Source organism: Aspergillus ambiguus (assembly GCF_047715705.1).
Source record: "Aspergillus ambiguus strain CBS 117.58 unplaced genomic scaffold BDV59scaffold_25, whole genome shotgun sequence".
Classification (NCBI taxonomy): domain Eukaryota; kingdom Fungi; phylum Ascomycota; class Eurotiomycetes; order Eurotiales; family Aspergillaceae; genus Aspergillus; species Aspergillus ambiguus.
The window spans coordinates 230,380-254,592 of NW_027395538.1; the positions used below are offsets into that span (position 1 = coordinate 230,380).

General features: G+C 46.9%; 8 protein-coding genes across 8 annotated transcripts; 5 read left to right on the forward strand and 3 right to left on the reverse strand.

Moving 5' to 3' along the window:
• Positions 1–1,233: 1,233 nt before the first annotated feature.
• On the forward strand, positions 1,234–1,940 carry BDV59DRAFT_203580 (lignocellulolytic auxiliary activity family 11 protein; the record flags this gene model as incomplete). The annotated part of the gene is made up of 2 exons (XM_073694290.1): positions 1,234–1,390; positions 1,438–1,940. 2 exons carry the CDS (start codon positions 1,234–1,236, stop codon positions 1,938–1,940), a joined length of 660 nt encoding a protein of 219 aa, XP_073546165.1.
• Positions 1,941–2,858: 918 nt separating this feature from the next.
• BDV59DRAFT_182603 (putative 2,3-diketo-5-methylthio-1-phosphopentane phosphatase) lies at positions 2,859–4,351 on the forward strand. Its single transcript, XM_073690376.1, has 4 exons — positions 2,859–3,058; positions 3,113–3,438; positions 3,497–3,925; positions 3,985–4,351. Exons 1-4 carry the CDS (start codon positions 3,022–3,024, stop codon positions 4,093–4,095), a joined length of 903 nt encoding a protein of 300 aa, XP_073546166.1. The 5' UTR covers positions 2,859–3,021; the 3' UTR covers positions 4,096–4,351.
• Positions 4,352–4,386: 35 nt separating this feature from the next.
• BDV59DRAFT_69615 (uncharacterized protein) lies at positions 4,387–6,609 on the forward strand. Its single transcript, XM_073696922.1, has 4 exons — positions 4,387–5,254; positions 5,320–5,683; positions 5,736–6,161; positions 6,214–6,609. The coding sequence occupies exons 1-4, from the start codon at positions 4,614–4,616 to the stop codon at positions 6,292–6,294; spliced, it is 1,512 nt and encodes a 503-aa protein (XP_073546167.1). The 5' UTR covers positions 4,387–4,613; the 3' UTR covers positions 6,295–6,609.
• On the reverse strand, positions 6,492–7,527 carry BDV59DRAFT_209062 (uncharacterized protein; the record flags this gene model as incomplete). The annotated part of the gene is made up of 3 exons (XM_073695320.1): positions 6,492–6,636; positions 6,692–7,197; positions 7,258–7,527. 3 exons carry the CDS (start codon positions 7,525–7,527, stop codon positions 6,492–6,494), a joined length of 921 nt encoding a protein of 306 aa, XP_073546168.1.
• Positions 7,528–9,256: 1,729 nt separating this feature from the next.
• BDV59DRAFT_182606 (uncharacterized protein) lies at positions 9,257–10,599 on the reverse strand. Its single transcript, XM_073690377.1, has 2 exons — positions 10,056–10,599; positions 9,257–9,985 (listed from the first exon to the last, which is right to left on the reverse strand). Exons 1-2 carry the CDS (start codon positions 10,498–10,500, stop codon positions 9,288–9,290), a joined length of 1,143 nt encoding a protein of 380 aa, XP_073546169.1. The 5' UTR covers positions 10,501–10,599; the 3' UTR covers positions 9,257–9,287.
• A 2,606-nt stretch (positions 10,600–13,205) lies between these two features.
• BDV59DRAFT_209063 (Arabinosidase A) lies at positions 13,206–15,465 on the reverse strand (the record flags this gene model as incomplete). The annotated part of the gene is made up of 8 exons (XM_073695321.1): positions 13,206–13,598; positions 13,657–14,145; positions 14,198–14,349; positions 14,396–14,428; positions 14,486–14,562; positions 14,624–14,707; positions 14,756–15,270; positions 15,322–15,465. 8 exons carry the CDS (start codon positions 15,463–15,465, stop codon positions 13,206–13,208), a joined length of 1,887 nt encoding a protein of 628 aa, XP_073546170.1.
• A 7,189-nt stretch (positions 15,466–22,654) lies between these two features.
• On the forward strand, positions 22,655–23,123 carry BDV59DRAFT_182607 (uncharacterized protein). Its single transcript, XM_073690378.1, has 2 exons — positions 22,655–22,926; positions 22,982–23,123. Exons 1-2 carry the CDS (start codon positions 22,677–22,679, stop codon positions 23,023–23,025), a joined length of 294 nt encoding a protein of 97 aa, XP_073546171.1. The 5' UTR covers positions 22,655–22,676; the 3' UTR covers positions 23,026–23,123.
• A 275-nt stretch (positions 23,124–23,398) lies between these two features.
• BDV59DRAFT_182608 (uncharacterized protein) lies at positions 23,399–23,957 on the forward strand. The gene is made up of 2 exons (XM_073690379.1): positions 23,399–23,537; positions 23,595–23,957. Exons 1-2 carry the CDS (start codon positions 23,510–23,512, stop codon positions 23,771–23,773), a joined length of 207 nt encoding a protein of 68 aa, XP_073546172.1. The 5' UTR covers positions 23,399–23,509; the 3' UTR covers positions 23,774–23,957.
• Positions 23,958–24,213: the final 256 nt, after the last annotated feature.

Consider the following 24,213-nt stretch of genomic DNA (forward strand, 5'->3'; position numbering starts at 1 on the left):
GTCCGGCGAGAGTTTAAATATTTGGCGGCTAGAGTTCGCTAAGGAAGCAGTCTTATGATGTATATCCGGCCAATATCGAGCGGGATGACATCAATGATTCATATAATAGCAGGGTAAATGGATCCGCCCGCTTCTATCCGCACGGGGTACGTATCCGTCCGATACTAGCATTTCTCTGGGGCAAAAATGCTGAAAATATGACTTCTGAATGGCAGTGTGCTTGAATTGACGAATCTGGTGCATCCTTTCTGTGGGTTCATACAGTACCAGGCGTTGCGGGGAGCCAGATGATACACTCGGTTATGGATGGCCTCGTGGCGAAACACCAAGCGGAGACAAAGGTGGGGAGCACCAAATGTTGGGGTCCAATAACGGCATTGTCTCGACACAGGGGATTTACATGATGGGCGTGATGATGTGATACCGATTACAACGTGATTTTTCTGTCCGCTCTATCTCAAGGGTATGTGGAATATACAGCCGATGTGATCGCAATGATATAGTGCAACAGTAGGATTGCATTGTTGTATAGCGAAAAACACTAACGGCATTTAATATAACGTTTCAATTAAGAGGAAATTAATGTCGGCTGCCAAGGAGCACGGACTGTGATCATCGACCTGCTTGTTAATTTCATACTAATTACTGGACCAATCACCCGCTGGACTAAGTTTGACTAGATATATCCAGCGTTTAGCACGATCTACGTTTCAGCCAGTGTCGCACCTGGCGATCTGTCAGGGGCACAGGTACTCGGGGTGTGATAGTTTCGCGAACTCGTGCTCCGTATGTTTCATCGCCGGAGTCTTAGCGAAAGGTTGTCACTGTAACCCACAATTGAACTGAGAGATCTACTCGCCTGCGGGGATCCTATCTACCGGACCCCATATTATGGAGCAAGCGCGGGCAGTCAGACACCTGGAACTATAGCAGTCCAAATTAATACAGTGGGAAACAAGGGTCCTTGTTATTGTTGAGAGCTGGCTAATCGCTCCCGTGCATCCCCTATTCACCTGAAGAAAATGGCTATGGCGCTCTGTGGTGAAACGAGGACATGTAACTGGGGCACTGCAACATGACATATCCACACAAGGCCTCGAGCTCTGTTGACCATGAGTTTGAAGCGAGATAAATTTGGGGGATGGGCTATAAAGAGCAGACGTTCCCTCAGTCAAGTTCCGTTCTCTAGACATCCATCTGATTGTTCGCTAAGCATCTCCTCAAGCTAAAACAATGATTCTCAACATCCTTCTCAGTGCCTTCCTTAGTTCCCATCTTGCCATGGCGCATATGGAACTCAGCTGGCCGTATCCTCTTCGGAGCAAATTCGACCCCCAAGCCAGCACTTCCCTGATTGACTACTCCATGACCAGTCCTCTCCTTGCTGATGGTATAGTACCCTTTCTTTTACCGTCGTACAACACTAACGACTCGCAGGGTCAAACTTCCCCTGCAAAGGCTACCAGAACAACACTCCATGGCGTGCAACGGCTGATTATACCGCCGGAAACACGTACAACATCACACTGAGTGGGTCCGCAACCCACGGCGGCGGATCCTGCCAACTCTCCCTAAGCTACGACAACGGGGAAACGTTCAAAGTGATCAAGTCCATGGTTGGAGGCTGCCCGCTCCAGTCTGAATACGATTTCAGCATGCCCAGCGATGTGGCCAACGGAAAGGCCCTGTTCGCCTGGTCGTGGTTCAACCTCGTGGGTAACCGAGAGATGTATATGAACTGTGCGGATGTCGTCATCAGCGGAGGCAGTGGGAGCGTCGACTCTTTCGAAAGTGCTTATCCAGATCTTTTCGTGGCCAATGTCAACAATGGATGTGCTACTGTAGAAGGGAAGCAGACCGTGTTTGCTAATCCTGGTGATGAGGTGATCTACGGAGCCGGCTTGTCGGGATCGTCTCCCGCTTTTCCAACTTGTGCTTGAAAGCAACGGAGAGAATGGACACTGGGTGAGAGTCGATTGTAGATATTCATGCCCTTCAGGCCAAGGGCATAGGTGCGATATTCTTCTACCCCACTGCGTGGGATTCAATATCATTTCTACCTCTAAAATGGGAGCATGCGTCGATGTGGTATGTTCGGTATTCTGCGAAGTTCACATCGGGTGATAGATTCTAAGAACAGGATAAGTAAATCAGATTATTACCAAAATAAAGGGGAAGACTTTAACCAGCGTTGATACGAAGGATTAGGCAGACAGCCTGTCAGTACTAGGCGGCCATTACTGAGATATCATGTCATACTTGCGGACAATTGAATAAATATTGCCTCATGGTTGAATTTATCGTTTTATAGAAACTGGGTACCGTCGAAGGGATTTGCAATAGCAGGATTCTTTCTGATTCACTCAAGATGCATAAAAAGCGCAAGCTGGAATTATGAAAGCGAGGCAGCGGTATCACGCTAAGGGTAGCAAATTCTACCATTTTTGCATGCTTTAGAAAGTGAGATTCGCTTTAACTATCACACAGAAGAGAGAGAGAGTGTGTCAATGTAGGGATTTGTAAGTTATGACTGATGCCTGAGGCAGGAATAGCTGCAACCGGTTAACCTGAAGTTTTGACGCTAAAAATATCTGGATTCAATACATTCAATAGTTCTTAGTCTGAATCTTCCGTACTCTGCCTTATCCTACTTACTCTGATAATCTCATCTCAAATGAAGAGATATATACCCGGAACTCTACATAAACCAACGATGATGTCAACTACAATGCAAAACACTCGGCATCCCGAGCAAACTCCGACCGAACGAACCAGTTGGAAAAGACCATCGGCAGTTCAAATACCCACTGTGGATCGCATTCATCTTGTTCCTTTTTTGCTCTTCGCGCTGCCGGACCCTTACGTCATTGCAGGATGCTCGGCTTGTTAAATAGGTTGCCACAGGGCTTCAATTTTTCGCAATGTTCAGAATTCTGTCATATGGGACATCGTACAATCCCCTAATCAATACTTTCACGGGCCTACATATACTATCAGAAATAACTGCGAACATATCCGCGAATGGCGAATTCCCCGAGGAAGATTGTCTGCTTCTCTGGTATGTCCAACCAGGTTGCCATAAATCTAGGATTGAAAACTCACATTCAATTAGACTTCGATGGCACGATCTTCATGCAAGATACAGGCCATGTCCTTTTTGACAATTTAGGATGTGGCGAAAAACGCCGTCAAATGCTCGACGAGCAGATCAAGTCTGGCGAACGATCCTTCCGTGAGGTCTCTGAAGAGATGTGGGGATCCTTGCGTATACCCTTTGAAGATGGCTTTCAGGTCATGGAAAAGGAGCTTGAAATGGACGCGGGTTTCCGCGAGTTTCATGATTTTTGTCTTGCCAATGATATTCAGTTCAATGTCATCAGCGCAGGTCTGAAGCCTATTCTGCGCAAGGTGCTGGACACCTTCCTGGGGGAGAAGGCTGTATGTATGCATCACCTTCCAGTGCATAGCATTTCACTGACAAATATAAACTGTAAAGGCATCACAAATTCAGATTGTCGCCAACGACGCCGAAATCCACCCAGAAACCTCCCAATGGAAGCCGGTTTGGCGCCACGAATCCGAACTGGGCCATGATAAAGCTTTGTCTATGAAAGAAGGCCGTGCCCAAGCCGAAGAACTCGCGGACGACGACGAAATGCCTCTGATTATCTTTATCGGCGACGGGGTGTCCGACCTCCCTGCCGCCCGTGAGGCCGATGTTCTCTTCGCCCGAAAGGGACTCCGCCTGGAGGAATACTGTATTGAAAACCAGATCCCCTACATCGGCTTCGACAGTTTTATCGATGTCAAGCGAAAAATTCAAGAGATCATGGAAGAAGATAAAGAGAAGACCGGGGGTGTTGGTAAACCGGCTCGGTTCAATCCTCGTGCCAATATGTGGAGAAGAATCTCCAGCAAGCAGTCGGTATGTTTTGTCCGAATCCCGAAGGGAGGCCTACCAGGTTACTGACTTTCTCTTTGTAGGTGCCTAAATTTGTCGCGGCGACGCCGACTAATGAAGAGAAGATGTTCCTTTGGCCAGACGACTTCTCCCAGTACCAACCGAAGTCGGTTCCCGAAGATGCAGAAGCCTAAGCGGTTAGATGTGATATTAGATATGCGCTAGGCTCATGTTTACTGGCAGGGCAAGGCCTACTATAGATGTAAATACAGATAGAATTATACCGTGAAATGTATAATTAAGAATGGAAATATAAACTGTCTCCAGGCTTTGCGGCAATTTTCATCACAACTCAAAAGCACCCGACATAGAAAGCCAATAGCCAATGAGGCTGCCTAACATGAATGCTTATTGGAAGCAACAAGCATTAACAAGCATTTAAACCCTTTGCTTGGGTCTTATTCGGGCCGGGTATCGAGGCTGCCTAGAACTTAAACGGATCGGTAACCGTTCTCAACAAAAGATTATCAGGATTGCCGTACGCTGCAAAGTAAGACTTTGAACTGCTGCCTAACATCACCACACGTACATGCGTATGTTCCATCCCATTAGTCTCCCAGCTTCTCGCCCCTCCAACTTCCTTTGTTAATATTCGTGCTTGGAAAATACCTATATCTTATCTATTTCTAACGAATCATCCACCACAAATTCAATGGTAATCCTCGATACCGCCGTCAAACGTTTAGCAGCCGGTATTGGATTGGCCTCCGAGAGCATTACCGCCTACAATACCAAACGGCACAAGAAAAATACAGAAAGTACACCTGACAATGACGCGACAGAAGCGTGTGAAAACACAGATCATAATGTTTCCGAGGAGGATGATCCTGCACAGGGTCAACTGGAGATGGAATGGGAACTTGATGAAGTTCAGGATGAACTGATCACCGGGCCCACCCCCAACGGAATTGTCTCAGCAGGAGAGACCATGGCAGACCAAACCGACCTGGCAGAGCTATTCCTTCATAGACATCATTCCCCTCCTGTCCATACCTCCCCTGGGTCTCTAAGGCTCCCTTACCCTGTGGTTATACCACAGCGGCGGCCCAAGTCTCGCAAGCGAGGTTTTATCAGGGCATACGCGCCAGTCCTCGAGGATATTGGAATCAGCCAGACTGCGTTCATTGACTTCCTGGAAACGGCGAATGCCTCTTGTCAGGGAAGCCCCTGGCTTCATGCAATCAATCTCGCTTCAATCGGGACCTTTTTCATACCGAGTTCGACTTCTATTGCTGTCTCGATCATGATTTCGATCGCAACTGGTGTGGCGCTCCGGGCGGATGGAAGAAGAAAGTATGCTTACAGTACTGCCCTGTTGAGACGGAAGCTTGGATTAACGAAATTGTTGGTGAATACAGGTCAAACATCTTCTTCGACAGGATCAACGAAGAGTTCTTCCGTCCCCGTGGACTTTACTGTTTAGTGATGACGTGGAAGCCAGAATTGTCAGGTACTATTGCGAGTTTCGACTTGAACTCCGCAATTGCCACGTGCAAAGAGCATGATGGCTCGCGAATGCCAAAGAAAATGAAGCGTTTATTCAGGTCCTCCGACGGGAAGACCTGTGGGGAGCTCCCATTCCCCGAAACTGCACCCCTCTTATTCCCCGATCTTGAAGAGCTGGGGTCGCACCGCAATGAAATGGGGGCCAGCATGAACAAAATAAAAGGCCGGAGAGAGTTCGTTGAGGATTACTGGGATCGCAGATCGCGGGCCAAATTTGTAAGACAGAATCCTTTCTACGTACAGCGTAGCTCTGCTTATTCCTGTCTAGATCGATGAAAACCCCCAGTGCGACCTCAATATCGCACCCATCCCGGAATTCACGTCCCGATATGCCAATCCGACACACCGTGCGAGCAGCGGGTCTTTGCTAGGGTTTGTTACAGGGGGGTACGTCACCGGAGAGGAACTACGTCAGTTGCGAGAAAATACTAGGAGAGGGCCCGGCTTTCCCCGACCTACCCCTGGCCCGTTAGGGCGACTAGCCTCAGTAGTGACAGCTCGTGTGGACGGTACGGGTAGAATGACGGGAGGTACCCGCTCTCCCCAATGTCCGGACGGAGGAGCCCGTGAAGAAAATAACCGCGACGGATCCACACTTGACTTGAGAGAAAGAGGATCCGAGGGACGAGAGGGGCCCCTAAGAGCTTCTAGGAAAAGTCCAGTAGCTGCTGGGATCCAAAAGCTGCTGCAGAGCGTATGGATACCTTACCCTAAATTGGGTATACAATATGCTGATTTCTGTCTAGGACGTTCTGTATCTGATGATCGTCAATATGCCGTCAGAAGATGAAATGGCGGCGGCCCGGAACTCTTTGCAGTCAGAGTGACGGAAAATGAAGTGAAGATTGGAATAACGATATTGTCTGAGACATAAGCTCATTTCCCTGGTATATATATATACAGTAACGCAAGCGGGAAGAGATAAAACCGTAGTTATCAGACTGGCTCAACACGCTATCCAAAAAACAACTGGAACTCAGGGTATCATCGAAAGGAAGACATCGCTATTTCGTACACACGTAAACTATGGTGTATGGACCCAAGCACGATGTTGCGGTAGTGAATCCATCGTGCGGTTTCGGGTATGTCGGACTCGCCCTATAGGAGAGTCGCAAGTTGTCAGGCCTTGCATTTCGGGAGTGAACTTCTTCGAAGACAGGATATCAATCCTAAAGGATTATTAGATACCATAATAATCGACGTTTGAAGAGAAATGCCACTTACAACATGACCAATGGAAACAAACACTCCATAGTGTAGGCAAACCGATCAAACTGCCCGGCAACTGTCGTGGCTGTCTGGGAAGTCACCTGCAATGAGTAAGTCACGGCGCGGGTGATTCCGATGAAGCATAGACTCGCAGCACGGATTTCTGTCGTCCGAAGAAGATAGCGGAAAACAAGCCTCGTGGAAGACAGTCGAGGAGATAAGACATAGGCTTTGTGTAAGAGGCGGATCAAAAATATCGAGCTGAATGTTTCAACAAGGGCGATGGAGGCGAAGTATCCGACGTGAAGGTGGTCAATCCGATGTTGTAGTGGGCTCGCCGATTGCAAGGATACGACACCTTCGTTGACTTCCACTACTCTAGTAGCCAGTATGGCCATGCGTATCCCGGCAATGGCAACCATGAGAGTCCAGAATATAGTCAGGAACACTACCCTGCTTGATCCACGCAACGTATGGATTAAGATCTGGTAGCTAAAGAAAGAAAGGCCTGCTTCTTGGACCTGCTTGATATCAGTATATGATTAGTCTGGTCTCAATGTGTCGATACGCGGTGAACTTACCAACCATAGTAGATCTGCAAATGCACTCGCAACAGCTCTGTTAGTGGTTGGATAAGACGTGTAATAGGCAAAATAACACAGCCCATTTGATAAAGCGCAGGCCGACGAGACAATAATGGGAATGTAACTGAGCGGACTGGGTCGGGTGATGAGAACAGCCCAGACCCCCATGAGCATGGTAAACAGACCGATGCTGCTCAGAATAGCCCAGCTGAGCTCAAAATATGAGGCTGTTTCTAGGTAGTTGTCGGGAGGAATGTGGGTGTCCATGGCCTTTCTTCTCTCTACCGTATACTGCAAAGGAAACCACGCTCTTTTCAATATTGAAGACTTCAAATCAAGTCTTCCGGAAGCGCCACACCATGACCTGGGCTGTTGAGCGACAGCACACGATACGAGACCATAGTTCTAGCGGGATTATGGATGGGGAACAGCAATTGATGACTATTTAACACGGTATCACAGACGAACGCCTTGTGGGGGTGGAGCACATGGTGTCCTGACGATCTCGCTTCCCCGCGTTTCACCCTTGATGGATTCGGAACTCCGCAATAAAATGGGGAAAACGACTGGCCGATCAGGTCCTATCTGGAAAAAAGCCGAGCTGCGCTTGAAGTCAAATAATTAAGCGAGACGCATGGACACGAAGGATCAAGTGCCGGCCGTTCTTGAATTGGCATTTCCCCCGTCGTTTTTATTCCATCGTCTCGGTAGTTAGGGAGGTGGCGTTCCTGGTGTGTTATAAGAGGCGAGGCTTTCGGATTTCTAACCTAAGATGCAGGTATTTTGTCAGCCCTGAGACGGTTATAATCGATGTTGTTGATTGCTGGAATATTTCAGGGATGCGTCCTACCCTGGGAAATATAATATCGAGTAATCCCCACGCAGATGACACTGACCCGATCAATGGAAAGTACGTAATAATAAGCGGCCAATGAAGCATGCACAATGATCAATCTAGCATGGGATCCAGTTGTCATGACCTGCAGAATCTGAATCCATCACCCTTCCTCACAGAGCAGAGTGTCCTCTAGCATTGAATAAATACAACGGATTCAAACACATTTGATGTCTGAGGAAGACCGAGCACGGGAAGATTTATAGCTTAGAAGACAATGTAGACGGCACCAAATAGATGAGCTTCTATCAAAAAGGAGAAGATTTACTGTGTATATGAACACAGGACATTCGATTGTTAGCTCTGTATTACGTCAAATATTAGATTACCACAGCAGAAATGCCCCATTGCAAAATTGCGACACGCTTTTGCCTCATAGTCTTCATCTCCACCGCTGCAAGCAGGGCTTCTCAATCAATCATCGCGTCGTGTGCGCCATCCGCTCCCAGAGGCTTCGCCGTTTACGATGATCCTTTGATATGATCTAGGAATAGTTTGTTGAATACACTATTCGTTTACATTCCTTTTGAGGAGATCATACAAAGGAAGTGGAATGAGTGACTCCATGAAGAAAATCGCTTTCGCTAATCCATCGCTGATGAATTGCTGTAGAATCCTAATTCCTTTTATGTATTTATTCACTTGCTTCCGTCACTTTGCTATTGTCAATATGTACCCCATCCCTGCCTCGCAATTAGTTTCACCCCATAATCCCCATCTGCCTGTCGTATCCATGTATATTCAGAGTTTTCTCGAGGACATGCTTTCAGACTTCAGCTGGAAAATCCCTCTTGTTTGGCCATATGGCCCGCCTACTACAGGCAAAAATTGTTGGCCAACTATTAGCAGCGTGTGTCAACATTGACGGAGGCCACAGAAGGCGACCCCATTCATTACAACGTGTAATCTCCACGACGCCGCAACGACGAACATCAACGCCCATTCAGACCCTTCAGTGCCCTCCGATAGGAGAGGTCCCCGACCGCTGAGGACCAGTTTACCGCAAGACTCCTCAAACATTATGGTTATCGCCTTGATTGGCCTTTTCGATAAAACACAAGGATGTGCTTAAGAATACCACAGCAGAGGTGGAACATGGATGGATTAGATAATTCCAACTTCCTAGAACATATTAAAATAAAAAACTTCCTTGATAGTCATAATCTTCGTAATCCCGACTTTCCTCGGTTTCATAATCCCCGTCGTAGTTTCCATAGTTCTCGTTATAATATTCACCCTCATATTCTTGAGATTCATGGCTGTAGTCTTCGCCTTCGTAGTCCTCACTGTATGCTTTCTCACCGTATTCCTCGTCGCCATCTTCTTCGTCGTGGTATTCTTCATCGTTGTATTCCCTTACGTGATCTTCCTCGTTAGATGCTTGATCAGTGGAATTTTGGGCAGGGCCAGCATTGATGGGAACATCCTTAGTTGAAACACCTGGGGCTGGTATGCTTTGGACTGGGGCATTCTTAAATGGGGGATCTGCTGGAGGAGCAGGAGCAGCACTAGGGGCAACAGGGGCAGCGGGGGCAGCTAGGGCAGGAGGCCCAGGAGGGGCAGATACGGTATTGACGGGAGCATCTTGGTTTGCGGAATTCTGAACTTGAGGGATTGGGACAGGGATATCCTGAATTGGTGAGTACTGGACGGGGCCTGCTGGTACATATTGAACCGGGGGTTCCGGCTTAGGCTGACCCTGTCCGGCATGAATTTTCTTAGCAGCGCCGCCCTGTTTGGTAAAATCCTGATCATTGTACTCATAGCTGCTGAGGAAATAGCCGGCTTGATCCGCCTTGCAAAACCTCCCCGGAATATACAAGGGAGTCGCTAAGTGTCACAATGTTAGCTCCCGTCGCACTGGAAGAAAGAATAAAGCAAATATTGCCATCAAACGTACTATCAACCGGCAAATCCGGATCTGGATCTCGCACGATGTGCTTTTGGGGCGGACTGGTCAGTTTATTCTCGCAGGCAATCTGGTCGCCCTCGCCGTTGAAGTCCTTTGCACCGACCCAGACATCGATATGCCACTTCCCTGATTGCCAGTCGGCATCACAGGTTTGACAGAAGTCCTCATAGCGGAGGTACTTGAGAAGGCTTGGGTCATATATGGTTTCGCACTCCTCGAATGGCCCCGGTGCGGTGGCAAAGGTTAGAGGGTCATCGTAGGTTCCTATTCCGCCAGCCTCGTTTCCACGACCACAGTCAAGCACAATTCTTGGGCCTGACGGGTCGTTATCAGGGAAGCCGTAGAAGGTCTGAGCAACCTTCAGGGCGGTTGCCTGGTGAACGGAGACAATGAGGGACAGCGAGAGGAATATGGCCACTGTGGTAGGTGACATTGTGAGTGACGAGCCACGCTATGTGAGAGAACTAGAAGCACCCCTATGTGCGTGCAATAAGCGGTCGGCTGATCCGTTATGGAGAGAAGTTGATAATAGAAGGATAGCGGAGGGATTTAACACCTATCGTTTACCGCATCCAGCATCGTTCTGTGGTAATCTGTCGTGTGGTATGATGCCCTGGTCTAGATCCCTCGCCAAGGATGATGTGAGTCCAGGCCCCTTTTGGTCATAGTTACGACATTTCGAGAGGCTGTATATACTGTCTTCTCCACTCCCAACAATGGCAGGGCAGGAGTATTGAAGTCTATGTGATACCAAGCTTGGCTAAATTAATGCACTGTCTTTCTAATGGTTGACTGACGTAAATTTCAGAAAGCAAATATAGATATAGTCCTAAGTAAATAGTGCATCTTGAATCATAAGCAGTCGATATCATCACCTCAGCCGAGATGATCCGCCCAAAATGTAAGTTGCCACATTAGACAAACGCCATAATACTCGACCCCATACAGATCCGACACGACGCCGAAAATGTTTAGAACATATACCATCTCGCACAAATGTAGGAAATACGAAGTGCGCATCAGTAGTGTCCCTAGACCCGAAGAAATTGATGGAGATGCAGTAGGCTCTGTTGTAGACTTCGTCGGATTTGGTGTACCACCCAATGTCTGCGTGGATGTGACATCTGATGTCCATGTCGATATAGTCTCCGAAGATCGTGCCAAGCTAGACACAAGGGCTTCGACAAGTTCATCCCCCATGCGTCTCAGTGTGCCAAAGTCAGTAATGTAATGTTCATTCATAGCACTACGTGGAAGGACGGCTCTCTCGCCAGTGAAAAGGATATCTATGATCTATTTAGTCACGTTTCTGGGGATCAAATGAGAAGAAATTCTCACAGATAACATCCACTTTGGTATGGCCCTTGCTTCCATTCAGGTCGTCATCCGGAAAGCATGCTCTCGCCATCAGCCACGAGGCTTCTCCTGTGATCTGGGGATTGTTTCCATTCGAATCGCCAAGAATGCCATAGAACATTCTTCCATCACTGGTTGACTTTTCAGTTGGAGAATTTGACACTTGGACAACGAGGGATGTACCAAACCACAGCTGCAATGTTATTTCCCGGAAGAATTTCCTCATTCGCGGACAGGAATTTGTCTGGTATGACAATGTAGGGTACCTCATAAGCAGACAGAGCACCCCAATTGGTTTGAGATTGACTAGTGGTAGTTCCCTGGAGATCAATTTCTGTCAACATCAAAGGATCCGACTGTAGAACAACAGAATGACGTACCTTGCATTCATGGCTGATTCCATCACAGTCAACATCCATATCTGCCATCCATATCAAAGCAGAGCCCTGAAGTGGTAGTTAGACTATTGATCTCAACGGGCTGATATGCAACTTGCCTTATCAAGAGAGACCCAGTCGTCGTAGATGGTTGACTCCGCACGGTCCCCATCGTAGCTGACGGGATACGTCGCTAGTTTAGGAACCTTCGACATGCGGATATAGACATCCTGTAAAGTCGACACTAGCGAGCCTTGGGAAGCTGCGAAATACTTGGCAGGTGGCCCTCCATTTGGACTGTCATATTCAGGGCCGCTGACCTTCTGGGTTAGCCCACCGCAGGCTAGAAGTACCAAAGACCAAATGCGCGGCATTTCAGACAGATAAAATATAACTCTGTAGCAATAAATTGCAGCTATAATATAGCCTAAAATATTCGTTATTGATGAGTTGAAGTGATGCAGATAGTTGTACTATGATAAGTCAGTACGTCTTTGATCTTTATTTCTTTAGTAGGCTACAGTATACTAGGCTACCATTTATGGTGACTACTATGACGTCCTGATGACTACCGGGGAAGGCTCACGATAAAGTTGGTGGAAGAGAGGCATAAGCGTTACGAATTCCATTGCTAGCTTACAGCCCAGATTTGTGCTTACATGATGTTATGGCCTGATGTTTTTCTCCTGAGCCTGTACACTTTCAGCATAGTAGTATTCTATCGTCACTCCGGTCGATACATATTGAGTAACTTGCCCTCAACTACTACACAATAAGGAGAATGGAAATAAGCCAAATAGCAAAAAATCGCGATATGTGAATTTCCGGGATACTTAATATACTATAAATGCGCTGTGAGTGGCCGTCCGATTGGGCTCATGCGATATGCACTGCAAGAAAGCCCGAAACTCACCGACGGTTAAATAATTGGTGATGTTGCTTAGCATCAGCTTCGCGGTGGATCCAGGAGGAGCCATCGGCGTTGACTTTGGTGTCGTGAACCCACTAGGAGGAGGTGAGGCTAGCCATCTTAGCTTGAAGGTGAATCTCTGGAAAACATCAGATGATGACAGCGGATCAGGATGGGAGTAAGCGGAGTAGGAGATATTTGAGAGGAGGTGAAGTAGATAGAGTTGAAAAGAATATAGAATGAAGAAGGATAAAGTTAAGGAAGTGAAGAAATGAGAACGGAGCAACAGTAGTGATGCTGGAACAGAACTTGAGGTGAGGAGAAAAAATTCCTTCGACATTACAAGAAGACGTATCCTTTGTTTAGAGCGTTCATACTGCACATTATCCTCTGATACTGAGTATCATAGCTATCAGAACGCAGCTATGTGGAATCACCATTTATATACCATTGAATATCTATACATATCTGTACCTTGATACAACACCAGGGTGATCAGTTAGCAGCAAGAACAGCCACCGACCATGATGGCAAGGTAAACGAAAATTGTCCATTGCTGGGCTCAATGGCTGACTCCGAAGGCGTTACCAGTGTCTGGCTGTCTGAGTTGTACGCCTCGGGGTCGTTGTCCGCCACCACCGTCAGTTTTCCACTCGTCATCCCCGGGATCGAGACGGAAATATCTTGGGTATCAGCCCCGTAGTTCGCCAACTTGACATAGTAGGAACTTCCAGCACTAGACGCAACCCAGTATACAGGTCCAAACGCGGAATCAGACGTGACTTCCCTGATTGTATCTCCACGATTGACAGAGAACATCTGTTGAACATAGTAGCTGGTGGAGTCAATGACCATCTCAGGATTCTGGGTGAAGGAAATGAGGTCCGGCTATTGTATGTTAGTCAGCCTATTGTTTCTTTGAGATGGGTCAGGTCACCAGGCTTACCGTCCACTGGGTGGCATTCACAAGCTGAAGCAACGGCGCATATGCTGCCATTTTGACCACGTCGCTGTTTCTCTCTAGGCCAATCATAAAGACGGCCTCTGCGACCGAGCCTTGCATGTTGGGCCAGGTAATTTCCCAGCGAGAATACTCCCCAATAAAATAGGGCACGGATCTATCGGTGTTGTCGAACATGCTAAACTGATCAACCAGTTCATCGGGAGTGTTGTAGTTGTGGTAATCCACCCAAGCTCCCTCCGGTAGAGTGCTTGGCAAGCAAGAAGAATTGTCGGTGCTGGCGATCAGAGTGAGGTCGGGATAGGCATTGTGGATGGCATCGTAGAAAGCGGTGAACCGTTCGGCATAAGATTCACAACCACCGCCCAGGTTATCTTCGTTCCCAATCTCGACCATGGTAACGTTCCATGGATCCTCGCGCCCGTAGGAGGCGCGAAGCTTACCGTAGGTTGTACTCGAGTCACCGAGGACATACTATGCCATGTCAATGTCCATGAATCACAGTCCCATATATATAGAAACTCACCTCGAGTTCGTTCAGGACATCATCAATGTACGGAGTCAGGGCATCGCCAGTGATTGGCGTGTTGCCACCGGAGTCCAGGGAAAACCCGGCCCAGACACCCAGAACCGGAGTAAGATTCATATCTTCACACCAGTACAGGTATTCATCGAGACCTGAGACATTTAGCTTGAATAAAATGATTCTTGTTACAGCACACACCTAGACCGTCTGTGTTGTAGTATCCCCAGGTGCCTAGACTTGTGTTAGTCGTCGGTGGCCAGATCATATTCCTTGAACGTATAGACACACCTTGATGACCTGGGCGGTTCTCCACTGGACCAATCGTTTCATTCCATTTCCATCTGGTGTCTACATCTTCACCCTCACTAAACATACGCGTGAGTATGCCAGTTATGGGGTGTTTGAGGATATGAGTTTGAGACTCACAGATTGTTACCACCAGGGAAGCGCAAAAATGATCCTTTCACAGATTCAAGAGCTTGAGCAAGCTGCGGCTTAAGTCCATTGGGTCTAGTAAGTCAGCACCGATATTATGTTTTTTGGGATTAGAAAGCGCACCTCGACTTATATGTTTGTGCAAAGAGCTCAAACATCGCGAAGCTCAAAGAAGAGCCTTGAACCGACTCCCCATCTACTGTAAGCTCATACAAAACAGCGCCATCTGGAGCCTTAGTCGTCGGGAACTTCACAGAAACCTTGGTGTAATCATCCATCGTCGACGACTGGTTGAAGGTTGTCGATCCGTAATCAGTGCCAGTCTCATTTCCCACCAGCCGCACTGTAATTTCACCGGAGAAGTCACCCTTGATCCAGAAGCTGTTCTGATATTCGGTACCGTCAACCGGAATTCCCCAGTATCCTTCATTTGTGAAGCCAACAGGACCACTGGCATCGTCCTTGATTTCAAGATTAAGGCTATTTGGAATGGCAGCGGTCAAAGGATTGGTTGTGTCCACAGAAATAGTGGCATCTCCCACTGCCGCCCACGCGGTCAGATTAGGAGAGCTTCCCTGAAGACCGTTGTTCTGAATCATTTGTCCATATATACCACCATCGCCGGAATGGTTGATATCCTAGGGAATGTGTGAATGATGATGTTTGTATACTTGTCCGTACGAACCTACCTCGAACATAAAGCCATATAACAATGGACTTGACGAATTTCCTCCGTTAGTACTGACTTCCAGAGTCACCCCATTGGCGCTCTGTATGAGGGAAAGCAGTAGAGGAAGGGCACTAAGGCCCGACAATCTTGAAAATGCCACCATTTTTTCTTGCCTGCTATGCGTTGTGCCTGTGATTCCCCTTATATCCGGAGGACTCAATGGAGCTTTTATATCTTGTCTGACAAATATTAACCGAGCTTCTGCTCCAGAGACAATGCTTTGTGTGGGGGCTCCGCAAAAATGGGCGATGATATTCAGCCGAGAGTGGAGAGGGCATGCAAGAATGGGCACTGCGTATGACTTGCTGTAGAAAGCCCACAGCTAAATTAGACAGATTAAATAGCAGGTCTCAGCATAATGCTTTCCGTGCCGAAGATTACTCCATTTTTCAATTTTAACCGTTCTATTCTCCATTTACGAGGCAGATCTTCTGTGTGCCTAGCCATAAGCAGTGGGCGAGTAGACTTTTGAAGGGCACTGCGATCGCAATCGTACGATAGATGCAGATCAAAATGGATTTTGATACAGTTATTCCATAGTCCTGCATTATTGTTGTAGAGCCGCCATATGCTTACACCGAGCATCAATTAAGCTTGGTAGCTACTGACGCTGCACGCCAACTTTGATTTTAGAAGCGCACCGACAAATAGAAAAGCCACATCGACGCCATCAGGAACACATCAGAAATTCATAAATCCTTTGGCAATTTTGAATCACTCAAACGAAAGAAGAAAGAAACTAAAACCACCAAGACATGCATATAAGCCTACCCTAGGTACCCCGCCCACAGGGGTTCCGACCACTCATGTTGCAGTTTGTGCCAAATACGACCTATGAAGTGGCTTTTAGTGGAGAATTGTCAGGAACTAATTTGGTATGCTCTCTTAGTTGGTGTACCAGAATGGTAGTGCTCCTTTCCCCTCATCTCTCCCCCGCATCCTCTCCACATACCTCCGACATTCCGAGGAAATCCCCGGCGGAACCCCTGAACCATCTCTCGGGTACCACATTACACATTCCGGAGGGGGGCACCTTGGCACCTTGAGACAAGGGCAGTCGTAGAGTACCCAATTTGTGACCAAGAATTCTGCACTGGAATGTTATCTACTCCGCATGCGTACGGTAGTACTGTGATGTCTTCAATATTATAACCAATAATAGCCATCTTTTGCAGCACAGCATAGAAATAGACGGAGATAACGCTCATTGCGAATAAATGAATCCATCTCGTAAGTAAATGGCCTGAGAAATTACAAAGAGGCCGTCCTTTCCTGTCCTCAAGCTTGGCCAGTTTAGTTTCCGGTCCGGAATGATATAAGACAGGGACGTAAGATACTCAAAAATCCGTCATTTTTATAGCCCTGATACCGAAGGAAAAGGAAGATAACAGAATGGCCCTGGAGAATGGAATTCCCTTCCCTTCTCGTAAGTGCATCGCTTTCTAAATATGATTTCAAACTGAGACGTATTGTTAACGACCTCCAATAAATCCTTGCTTCCATCCTCACGTAGAATCAACACCCATTCACATGTTTTGTTATTAGAAAAGGACGTCGCGGTTTCCCAACGAGCTCGTAGATAAAACCCCCCAGATCCTCGCCCTGTTTTCCCAAAAGGTGACGGAGCAACAATGAAGCTGTACCATAAGTAGGGTGACGCAGAGAAGCTGAGCCATAGTGTCCTAAAATGCGGCATCGCGCCACTCACAGACCTATCGAGCAATACATTGACCGATGTGATCGCCCTATTGGCCTGAAAGATGCATTCGACAAGTCTCATCTTCTACAATTTCACAGTCGTGGCATGGCAAGCATGGTGGACTGAAATGGTACTCCCTCTGGGGTGCGATTTGCATCACAATGTTTTCTAAGCCGGTGCAAAGTGTGAAAGGTGCACTATACTACGGGTCTTATCATCCAAGGGAGCAAAGGCCAGAATAAATGGAATTGGCATTCAATAGTTCTGACAATGACTTTGAAATTGGGCTAATATAGAGAAATTAATTTCCTAGATAGCCCTCGTGTACCGCCTACCTGCCTTATGTTTGAGGCATGCGGAAAACAAGCAGCAACTCTGGGGACCCAAGGATTTGTCTCCGTATTTTTATGTTCTTCCTCACAGCTTTTGTATGGAATCGCAATCCTCTTCTTTCAAAAGCTAACCCAAGAGCCTAACACCTGACACGTCTAACTCGGTTAAGCACAAACACGTTAATGTCACGCCCGGTAACTGCACAGACAGTCCGAAAAACACCAAGTCATAGTTGCACGCTAGTCCTGAATCCAAGCGCTCCCATCACTGTAAGTATTAGGTTGCCAATAGTGGTGATACTTGCTCACTGGCTCATAACCCAAAGAGAAAATAGAGCACAGGGGTCTTTTCTGTTGCAACTGCGTCCACCTGAGCCTTGATCTGCTTCGCTTCTCCATGCGCAAAGCAGCCTGTGTATCCTTCTTTGTCCTGTGAAGATATTCAAGAACTTTGTTGGCCTCCTCCTGATGGCCTCGCTCCATTATCAATTGAGGTGACTTCAGGATAAAATTGAGTGAACTGAGATGTGTACCGGCAATACCACAGAGAACAATGTTCGTCAGGCGCCATTGATACTTGACTGGACAAACCTCAAAATCAGCGAGCAAAATTAAGCAAATATATAAGCAGCCACTACACCGACACCCTGCAAACCAACAAGCAGTCCACGAGTATGTGGCATATGTGGCAGCGAGACTTCCCTCATATATACCAGGCTGTTTGCAAAGACCATACCAGACCCCAATACCGCGGAGAGTTTGAGGGATAATAAACATCGAGACATTGACAGCGCCAGCATGCAAGGGAGTTGGAATAATAATGATAATGGAGGCCATGCCATTAGCGATACGTTGGTCGAATTTGTTTGAAAGGGGGCCTGGAGAACAGAGCCGACAAAAGCTCATCCAGGGAATCTGTACATGTGTAAATCGTAATGAATTTAATCCAGCTATGTTTAACTACTTACCCGCCGAGCATGCAATCCCTAACGAGAAACTTGTCGGAGCCAGAGAGAAACTTGACAGTGGAAGTTGTTGGGAAATGGTCGCTGATAACGCATTGGCGGCAAATCCGAAGAGAAGCCCTCCAAGGCACGCAGTGACAACGATCTGAACACATTAGTTAAGTGACTGGAAATAAATATACGAGTTCCATATCTGCAATCTACGTACCATGATCATGCTTGGTTTGGAATGCGATTTTGATCTTGATACCTTCATGATGATGAAACAATGTTTCCGTATTCTCACTCAGAAATGTGTCGAACCAAGGAGACGAATACACATCAATTATAGAAAAACACTACAGAAAGTCTACAGAGCACAATCCCCTCAGGGAGGGCTAATATGAGATACGTCGCTCACGTGCCATGCTAGATGCTCGCACGGGCGACGTTCGCTTGCCAGTCCGTCCTCTATCTGGGAAACGAGCAGATTCCGTACAGAGTATGTTGCATGCTTCTAACAAGGCCTTGCAGCTTTTGGCATGTACCGGCTTTTCCCCAAAAGTACTAGCGTGTCTTCGGCTAACTCTGTAGTTGTTTTAGACGATGAGTTAGGAATTTCCAGTCCGCCATCTCCGAAGATGGCCCAGAGCCTAGTCGTTTCAATGAAGTCTACTTACAAATGATGGCATTTCGAATTCTTATCGTGGCTGGAATGCAAGGCCATACTTTCCCCGGATTCCCCAGCCAAACATGCCGGCTTATATTGCTGCGAAGAACGCTCTTCTGGGGTTAACAAAGCATGCCACTGCGGAGGGTGGGCCGGTAGGTATAAGAGTCAATGCTATTGCTCCTGGCCTTATCTTCGGAAGACCTGACAGATTCCACCACTTATGGCGTTACAGCCAATTGTAAATGGAGTGGATTGTTAGACAGAGCACTGGAAATTATAGGCACCACGCATGACGAATTTGCTCCTAATGTGGGCAGTTTGCGGCGGTTTGGACAACTGCACGAAGTAGCACAGGGTTCACTTTGGCTGGCATCAGATGCTTCCTCCTACGTGACCGGTATTTGTTTACCTATTGATGGGGTTTTCTATGAAAGTGGTAACTTAGTAAGAGGGTGACATGTTCCCTTACGGCTGGCTAGGTATGTAGTTAGGTGCACAACGACACTCTATTTACTTTGCACGATTATGGAGAAAAAAAATATTTCGTGTGTGCGTAACGGCATTGCCCATACTCCCCGGCCAAGCAACAGGGCATTTTCACACGTTTTGCTTTTCCTTTTTTTTTTTTCCCCTCTTCCCTCCTCCATTATGCAACATCCCACCAATCGATTTTTCACTTAAGTGCGATAGATTATACGTTAGTAGCTGCATGGAAATGATAAACTTACCCACCTAGGTAGGACCCAAAGCATATTTAAGTAGTGTCCATCCCCCGCTCAATTTTCTAGCGGGCATACCCTCTGGACTAACGCTACCTTTACATACCCCCTTTCGACCACGAAAGAATGTCGCCTTCTCAACATATGAATAATATCCCTCGGATTTACGAAGGAAAGCTAGCCGTTGTCACAGGGTCTGCGAGAAGTAACATTCTCACTGCCCCTTTTGTTACATAGTAACACCGTCCATTGACGATAATTAGGTATTGGCGCAGCAATTGTGACAAACTTGGCCAGCAAAGGCTGTAACGTTATCATAAACTACGCAACTGTTGCATCCGATACCCTCGCTGAGAGTCTGGCTTCGGAGTTGCAGGAGGCGTATTCAATCCGTGCTCTGCCTGTCCGCGCAGATATATCCTCCCGTCTGGAATGCGACAGACTTATTTCTGCCGCCAAAAACGTGTTTTCCGACCCGGAAACCGGCAATCTAAAGATCGATATCATCATCCATAATGCGGCGGTTCTTTTCCTTGCGCCAATCGAAGCTGTTAAAGAGGACGAATTTCATCGCATCTATGAAGTAAATGTTCTTGGTCCCATCTTACTTACTGGGGCTTGCAAACCCTATTTACCCACTGATCGATCCGGGCGCATCGTTATGCTTTCTAGCATCAGCTCGAAAATTGGAACCGAGAATGGAACATTGTATGCGGGAACGAAGGGAGCTATTGAGGCCATGGCACGCGTCTGGTCTAGGGAGCTGGCAGAACGAGCTACTGTTAACACCATTAACCCGGGGCCTGTCATGACAGACATGTATCTAACTGCTCCAGATTACTTGAAACAAGGCTTAAGTAGATTGAACCCCTTGACTCCACTAGTGGCTGTACGGGACACGGATAGCAAGGAAGCCAAAGAGTTGGGGGAGAAGTTTGGAGGGAGAGCTGCCTATGTGGAGGAAATAGCGGGCTTGGTTGCCACTATCTGCAACCAAGAGTTTGGATGGTGCACTGGTAGTATTATATCTGCTAATGGCGGCTTGTCTATGAGCATCTAGGTGTATATTATGGTAGTTACTAGTGGAAACGTGAAAAAGAATGAGATGGGAGGTTATGGCAGACCGGAATCTTTAGCTAAGAGGTTACTTGGGAGAATAGCGATACCAAAAAACCATATTGATTTATGCCCTCAACTTATGTTTCATCACAAAGGGAAATTTTCACCACTTTAGTTAATTGTATACTGCCGTTTTCGAGTAGGCATCCCGATGAATCTGAGCGCAAGTTTTCCTCCATTCATTTTGTCTCAACTCTTTCACGATTACTCTTGACCCACAGCCAGTGCGGCCGTTCATTCTCCAACCAAACAACCTATTATCTGAGGCGGCTTTCATACTCACTTTGTGCGCAGTATGTCGATTATAAAGCGAAATAGGACCGAGGAAGGCGAATAGTTCCCGACTAGCCCAAGACATGCTAAGCAATTAGCCGCCATTCTCAGGTTTCATCAACCTTCCTCGGCGTTTGCAGTTTCCGAAGCCATACGCAGTATGCTGTACGGGGTACGGTTGACGCATGTTGGATTTCGGGTAGGGACGACTTGGCCTCCACATATCATGTGCTTCTGTAGTATCAAAACTGGCCCGCTTACGCATATATCAGTGGCAGCAGAGCTGGTGTCTCGTTGAAATTACCTGGGATCTAATCCAAAGATTGCCTTGAACTATATGGTCAGGAATCATCCGTTCTTTCTATTATTTATCACCGTGATCGGCTGCTTTGGAGCTCATCCTGTCAATATTCCCATGATTTGCATTATGGAACCTGAACCTGAAGCGTAAGGAAAAATTATTATTTGCCTCTCTCTGAGCTTAGAAATTTTCTGGGGCTTTCTTACGGCGTGGAAACCATTATATCTAATACAAATTCCCAATACCAATCGCCAGAGTGCGTGGAATAATCCACATAACGAGTTTGAACGCTTTTAGTTAATCTGCAGACTACCTCTGTACAGCTTTACTTACGTCCTCTGATCCTTTTATAATAACCCTAACTAAAGTAATAAAAGACGCTATCACTGATTCTGTTTTGTGGACCAACTCTGGATTAACAACCTCAATGATCTGTGTCAGTATACCTGCCCTCCGTCCGCCGTCCGCTGTACCGCCAATATTCGCGGGGACAGTTCAAACGATGCGTCTGATTACAACAATATGCATCTACGTCTTGACGCATTGGTGTATCAACCACTATGTAAAGCAAGCTTGATGGCAGTCGATAGATTTAGGATGACGAGACCGGTGGCAGCGGAGAGGGCGTTCGGTATATTCTAAGTGGGAACGATCGGGATATATACGGTACAGGTCACAGTGTCATATGAAGGAGGGCGCAATCGATTACCGATGGGATACCCAGTGTTCCTGTCAGGGCGAGGCAATGCTTGTGAGAGAGCTTGTAGATTTATGGTTCTATATGACACGCTGTTATTATTATGGGCCTGTTCATTGACAGGGATTATCAAATTGCAGCTATTTCATTTTTCTCTACTGGGTAGACTAGTGGATAATCTGGAACACATATTTGACTATAGATGCTTGTAGCTCCGGTTTGGATTGTCCAACAAGAGAACATACAAGTGCGAGTCATCCATCGTATATTTCCGTTCCTGGTGAGCCTATGGTAATGTAAGTACCAATATCATGACGAATACAAACGCTAGTATAAAAGTGTGCCGAGGAGACGTCTTGAAATTTACTGCGGCATTGTGGTGGCGCTGTGCCGGTTCCATGGGTCGTGGCAAGTCCACACGTCATATGTCATTTCTGGAGTTAGTCGGGCCCAAATTTCATTTATCGTTATTGTGCTTTCTGTCCCATATAGCTATAAATATAGAGCTTTCTTCTTCGTCCGTTTGGCGGAAGCAGGTGATATAAGAACCGCGTAGGATGTACGACGTCATTTATGGAGAAGGGTGCCTTTATGGCTCGAGGGATATCAAGAAACTGATTGACACCTTTCATCTAATATATCACGTATGGGATGCATGGAGCCTCTACCTCATCACAGGGTGCAATTATTGCTGTGTGTTCGGTGTTCTTCTCCCTAGCTGTTCTAGCAACGTGCGGCCGTATATATTCGAGAACGATCATATCCCACAACTTTGGACGCGAAGATGCTCTGATGATCATTGGCACAGTATTAATTTCGAAATTTCCTATGAGTGTCTTATAACTAACTGTCACTTTTTAAGATTCTCTCCGCTGCACACATTGGTGTCAGTCTTGCAACAGTTAACTACGGAGTTGGAGAGCATGTCGAAGACGTACCGGACCTTGAGCGCTTCACGCCGGTCATCCTGAAATACACACTCGCCTCTGGCGTCATATTCATAGGGGCTATCGGATTCGTCAAATCATCAGTCCTTGTATTTTACTTCAAAATTTTCCCCGTCAGGGCATACAACATCATCGTTAGGCTGCTCCTGGGACTCATTGTGGCATACTCGATCGCCTGCATCTGCGCCTTAATATTCGGCTGTGATCCACTCGCCATGGCATGGGATCCGAGCATTACGCGCGGATATTGCATCAACAAATTTGCTGTATACTACGCCCAGGGTGCGTTGAACGTGTTCACCGACCTTGCCATCATTACTTTACCCATCCCGCTTATATCGCGTCTTCACATTCCTCGGAGAGAAAAGGTGATCATTTTCACACTCATAGCCGTCAGTTTGGCTGCTGCTGGAGTTGGAAGCGCTCGTTTTAACGCAATCTACATGCTACAAACGAGCGGGGATTTGACATGTATGCTGCTCTTCGGTCCAACCTGGTATTCTGCTTACTAATAAACCGCCATATAAGGGACAACTGGCGAGGGTATTATATTTGGGCAGGTAGAGCTCAACCTTAGCATCATATGTGGCTCGATGATTGTGATGCGGCCATTCTTCCGACGATATATGCCTGCTTTGATCAATACGTCGAGAAAGGCTTCTGAGCCAAGTATGACGACAATATCTCTCTCACTGAACGAAGTATAAGCAGGATATAAGATCTTGCGAAAGGCATAATTGATAGCAAACAGCCCGCTGTTTGGACAGTTCTGAAGGGCCTAGTTTGGTTATGCATGTTGTCTGAATCTTGCTTTGGAGCAATAACTTCATAAATTGACGGATACCCCAATGATGACGATGTTGATTGTTGATAGATAGAACTGACTGAAGGAAATACTTGAAAGGATAATGTAAACACTATAGACAACTGTACTCCGCGGGTAACGAGTCAATCTTATGTCTGCTTTTTAGCCGAAACATATCACAGCCAGCTTGCAGATCTTAAATAATTATACTATCGTAATGGATGTTTCCAGAAGGACTCCAACGATATTCAAGGACGACATATTAGATGCCGGCTGTGGCCTCCGTGTGTGAGGTGAAGCCCCAAGAAATTGGGGGCGTTGAGGGAGACGTAGAGGATTGCG

Bases quoted from the DNA above. Each gene is read 5' to 3' on its own strand.
- BDV59DRAFT_182603 (XM_073690376.1), top strand. From the start codon at position 3,022: ATGGCGAATTCCCCGAGGAAGATTGTCTGCTTCTCTG. The intron at 3,059-3,112 runs GTATGTCCAACC...ACATTCAATTAG, and splicing joins GAAGATTGTCTGCTTCTCTG to ACTTCGATGGCACGATCTTC. The intron at 3,926-3,984 runs GTATGTTTTGTC...TTCTCTTTGTAG, and splicing joins GAATCTCCAGCAAGCAGTCG to GTGCCTAAATTTGTCGCGGC.
- BDV59DRAFT_69615 (XM_073696922.1), top strand. From the start codon at position 4,614: ATGGTAATCCTCGATACCGCCGTCAAACGTTTAGCAGCCGGTATTGGA. The intron at 5,255-5,319 runs GTATGCTTACAG...TGGTGAATACAG, and splicing joins CGGGCGGATGGAAGAAGAAA to GTCAAACATCTTCTTCGACA. The intron at 5,684-5,735 runs GTAAGACAGAAT...ATTCCTGTCTAG, and splicing joins GCAGATCGCGGGCCAAATTT to ATCGATGAAAACCCCCAGTG.
- BDV59DRAFT_182606 (XM_073690377.1), bottom strand. From the start codon at position 10,500: ATGTCACCTACCACAGTGGCCATATTCCTCTCGCTGTCCCTCATTGTC. The intron at 9,986-10,055 runs GTACGTTTGATG...TGTGACACTTAG, and splicing joins TCCGGATTTGCCGGTTGATA to CGACTCCCTTGTATATTCCG.
- BDV59DRAFT_182607 (XM_073690378.1), top strand. From the start codon at position 22,677: ATGTACGACGTCATTTATGGAGAAGGGTGCCTTTATGGCTCGAGGGAT. The intron at 22,927-22,981 runs GTATTAATTTCG...TCACTTTTTAAG, and splicing joins CTCTGATGATCATTGGCACA to ATTCTCTCCGCTGCACACAT.
- BDV59DRAFT_182608 (XM_073690379.1), top strand. From the start codon at position 23,510: ATGCTACAAACGAGCGGGGATTTGACAT. The intron at 23,538-23,594 runs GTATGCTGCTCT...CCGCCATATAAG, and splicing joins AACGAGCGGGGATTTGACAT to GGACAACTGGCGAGGGTATT.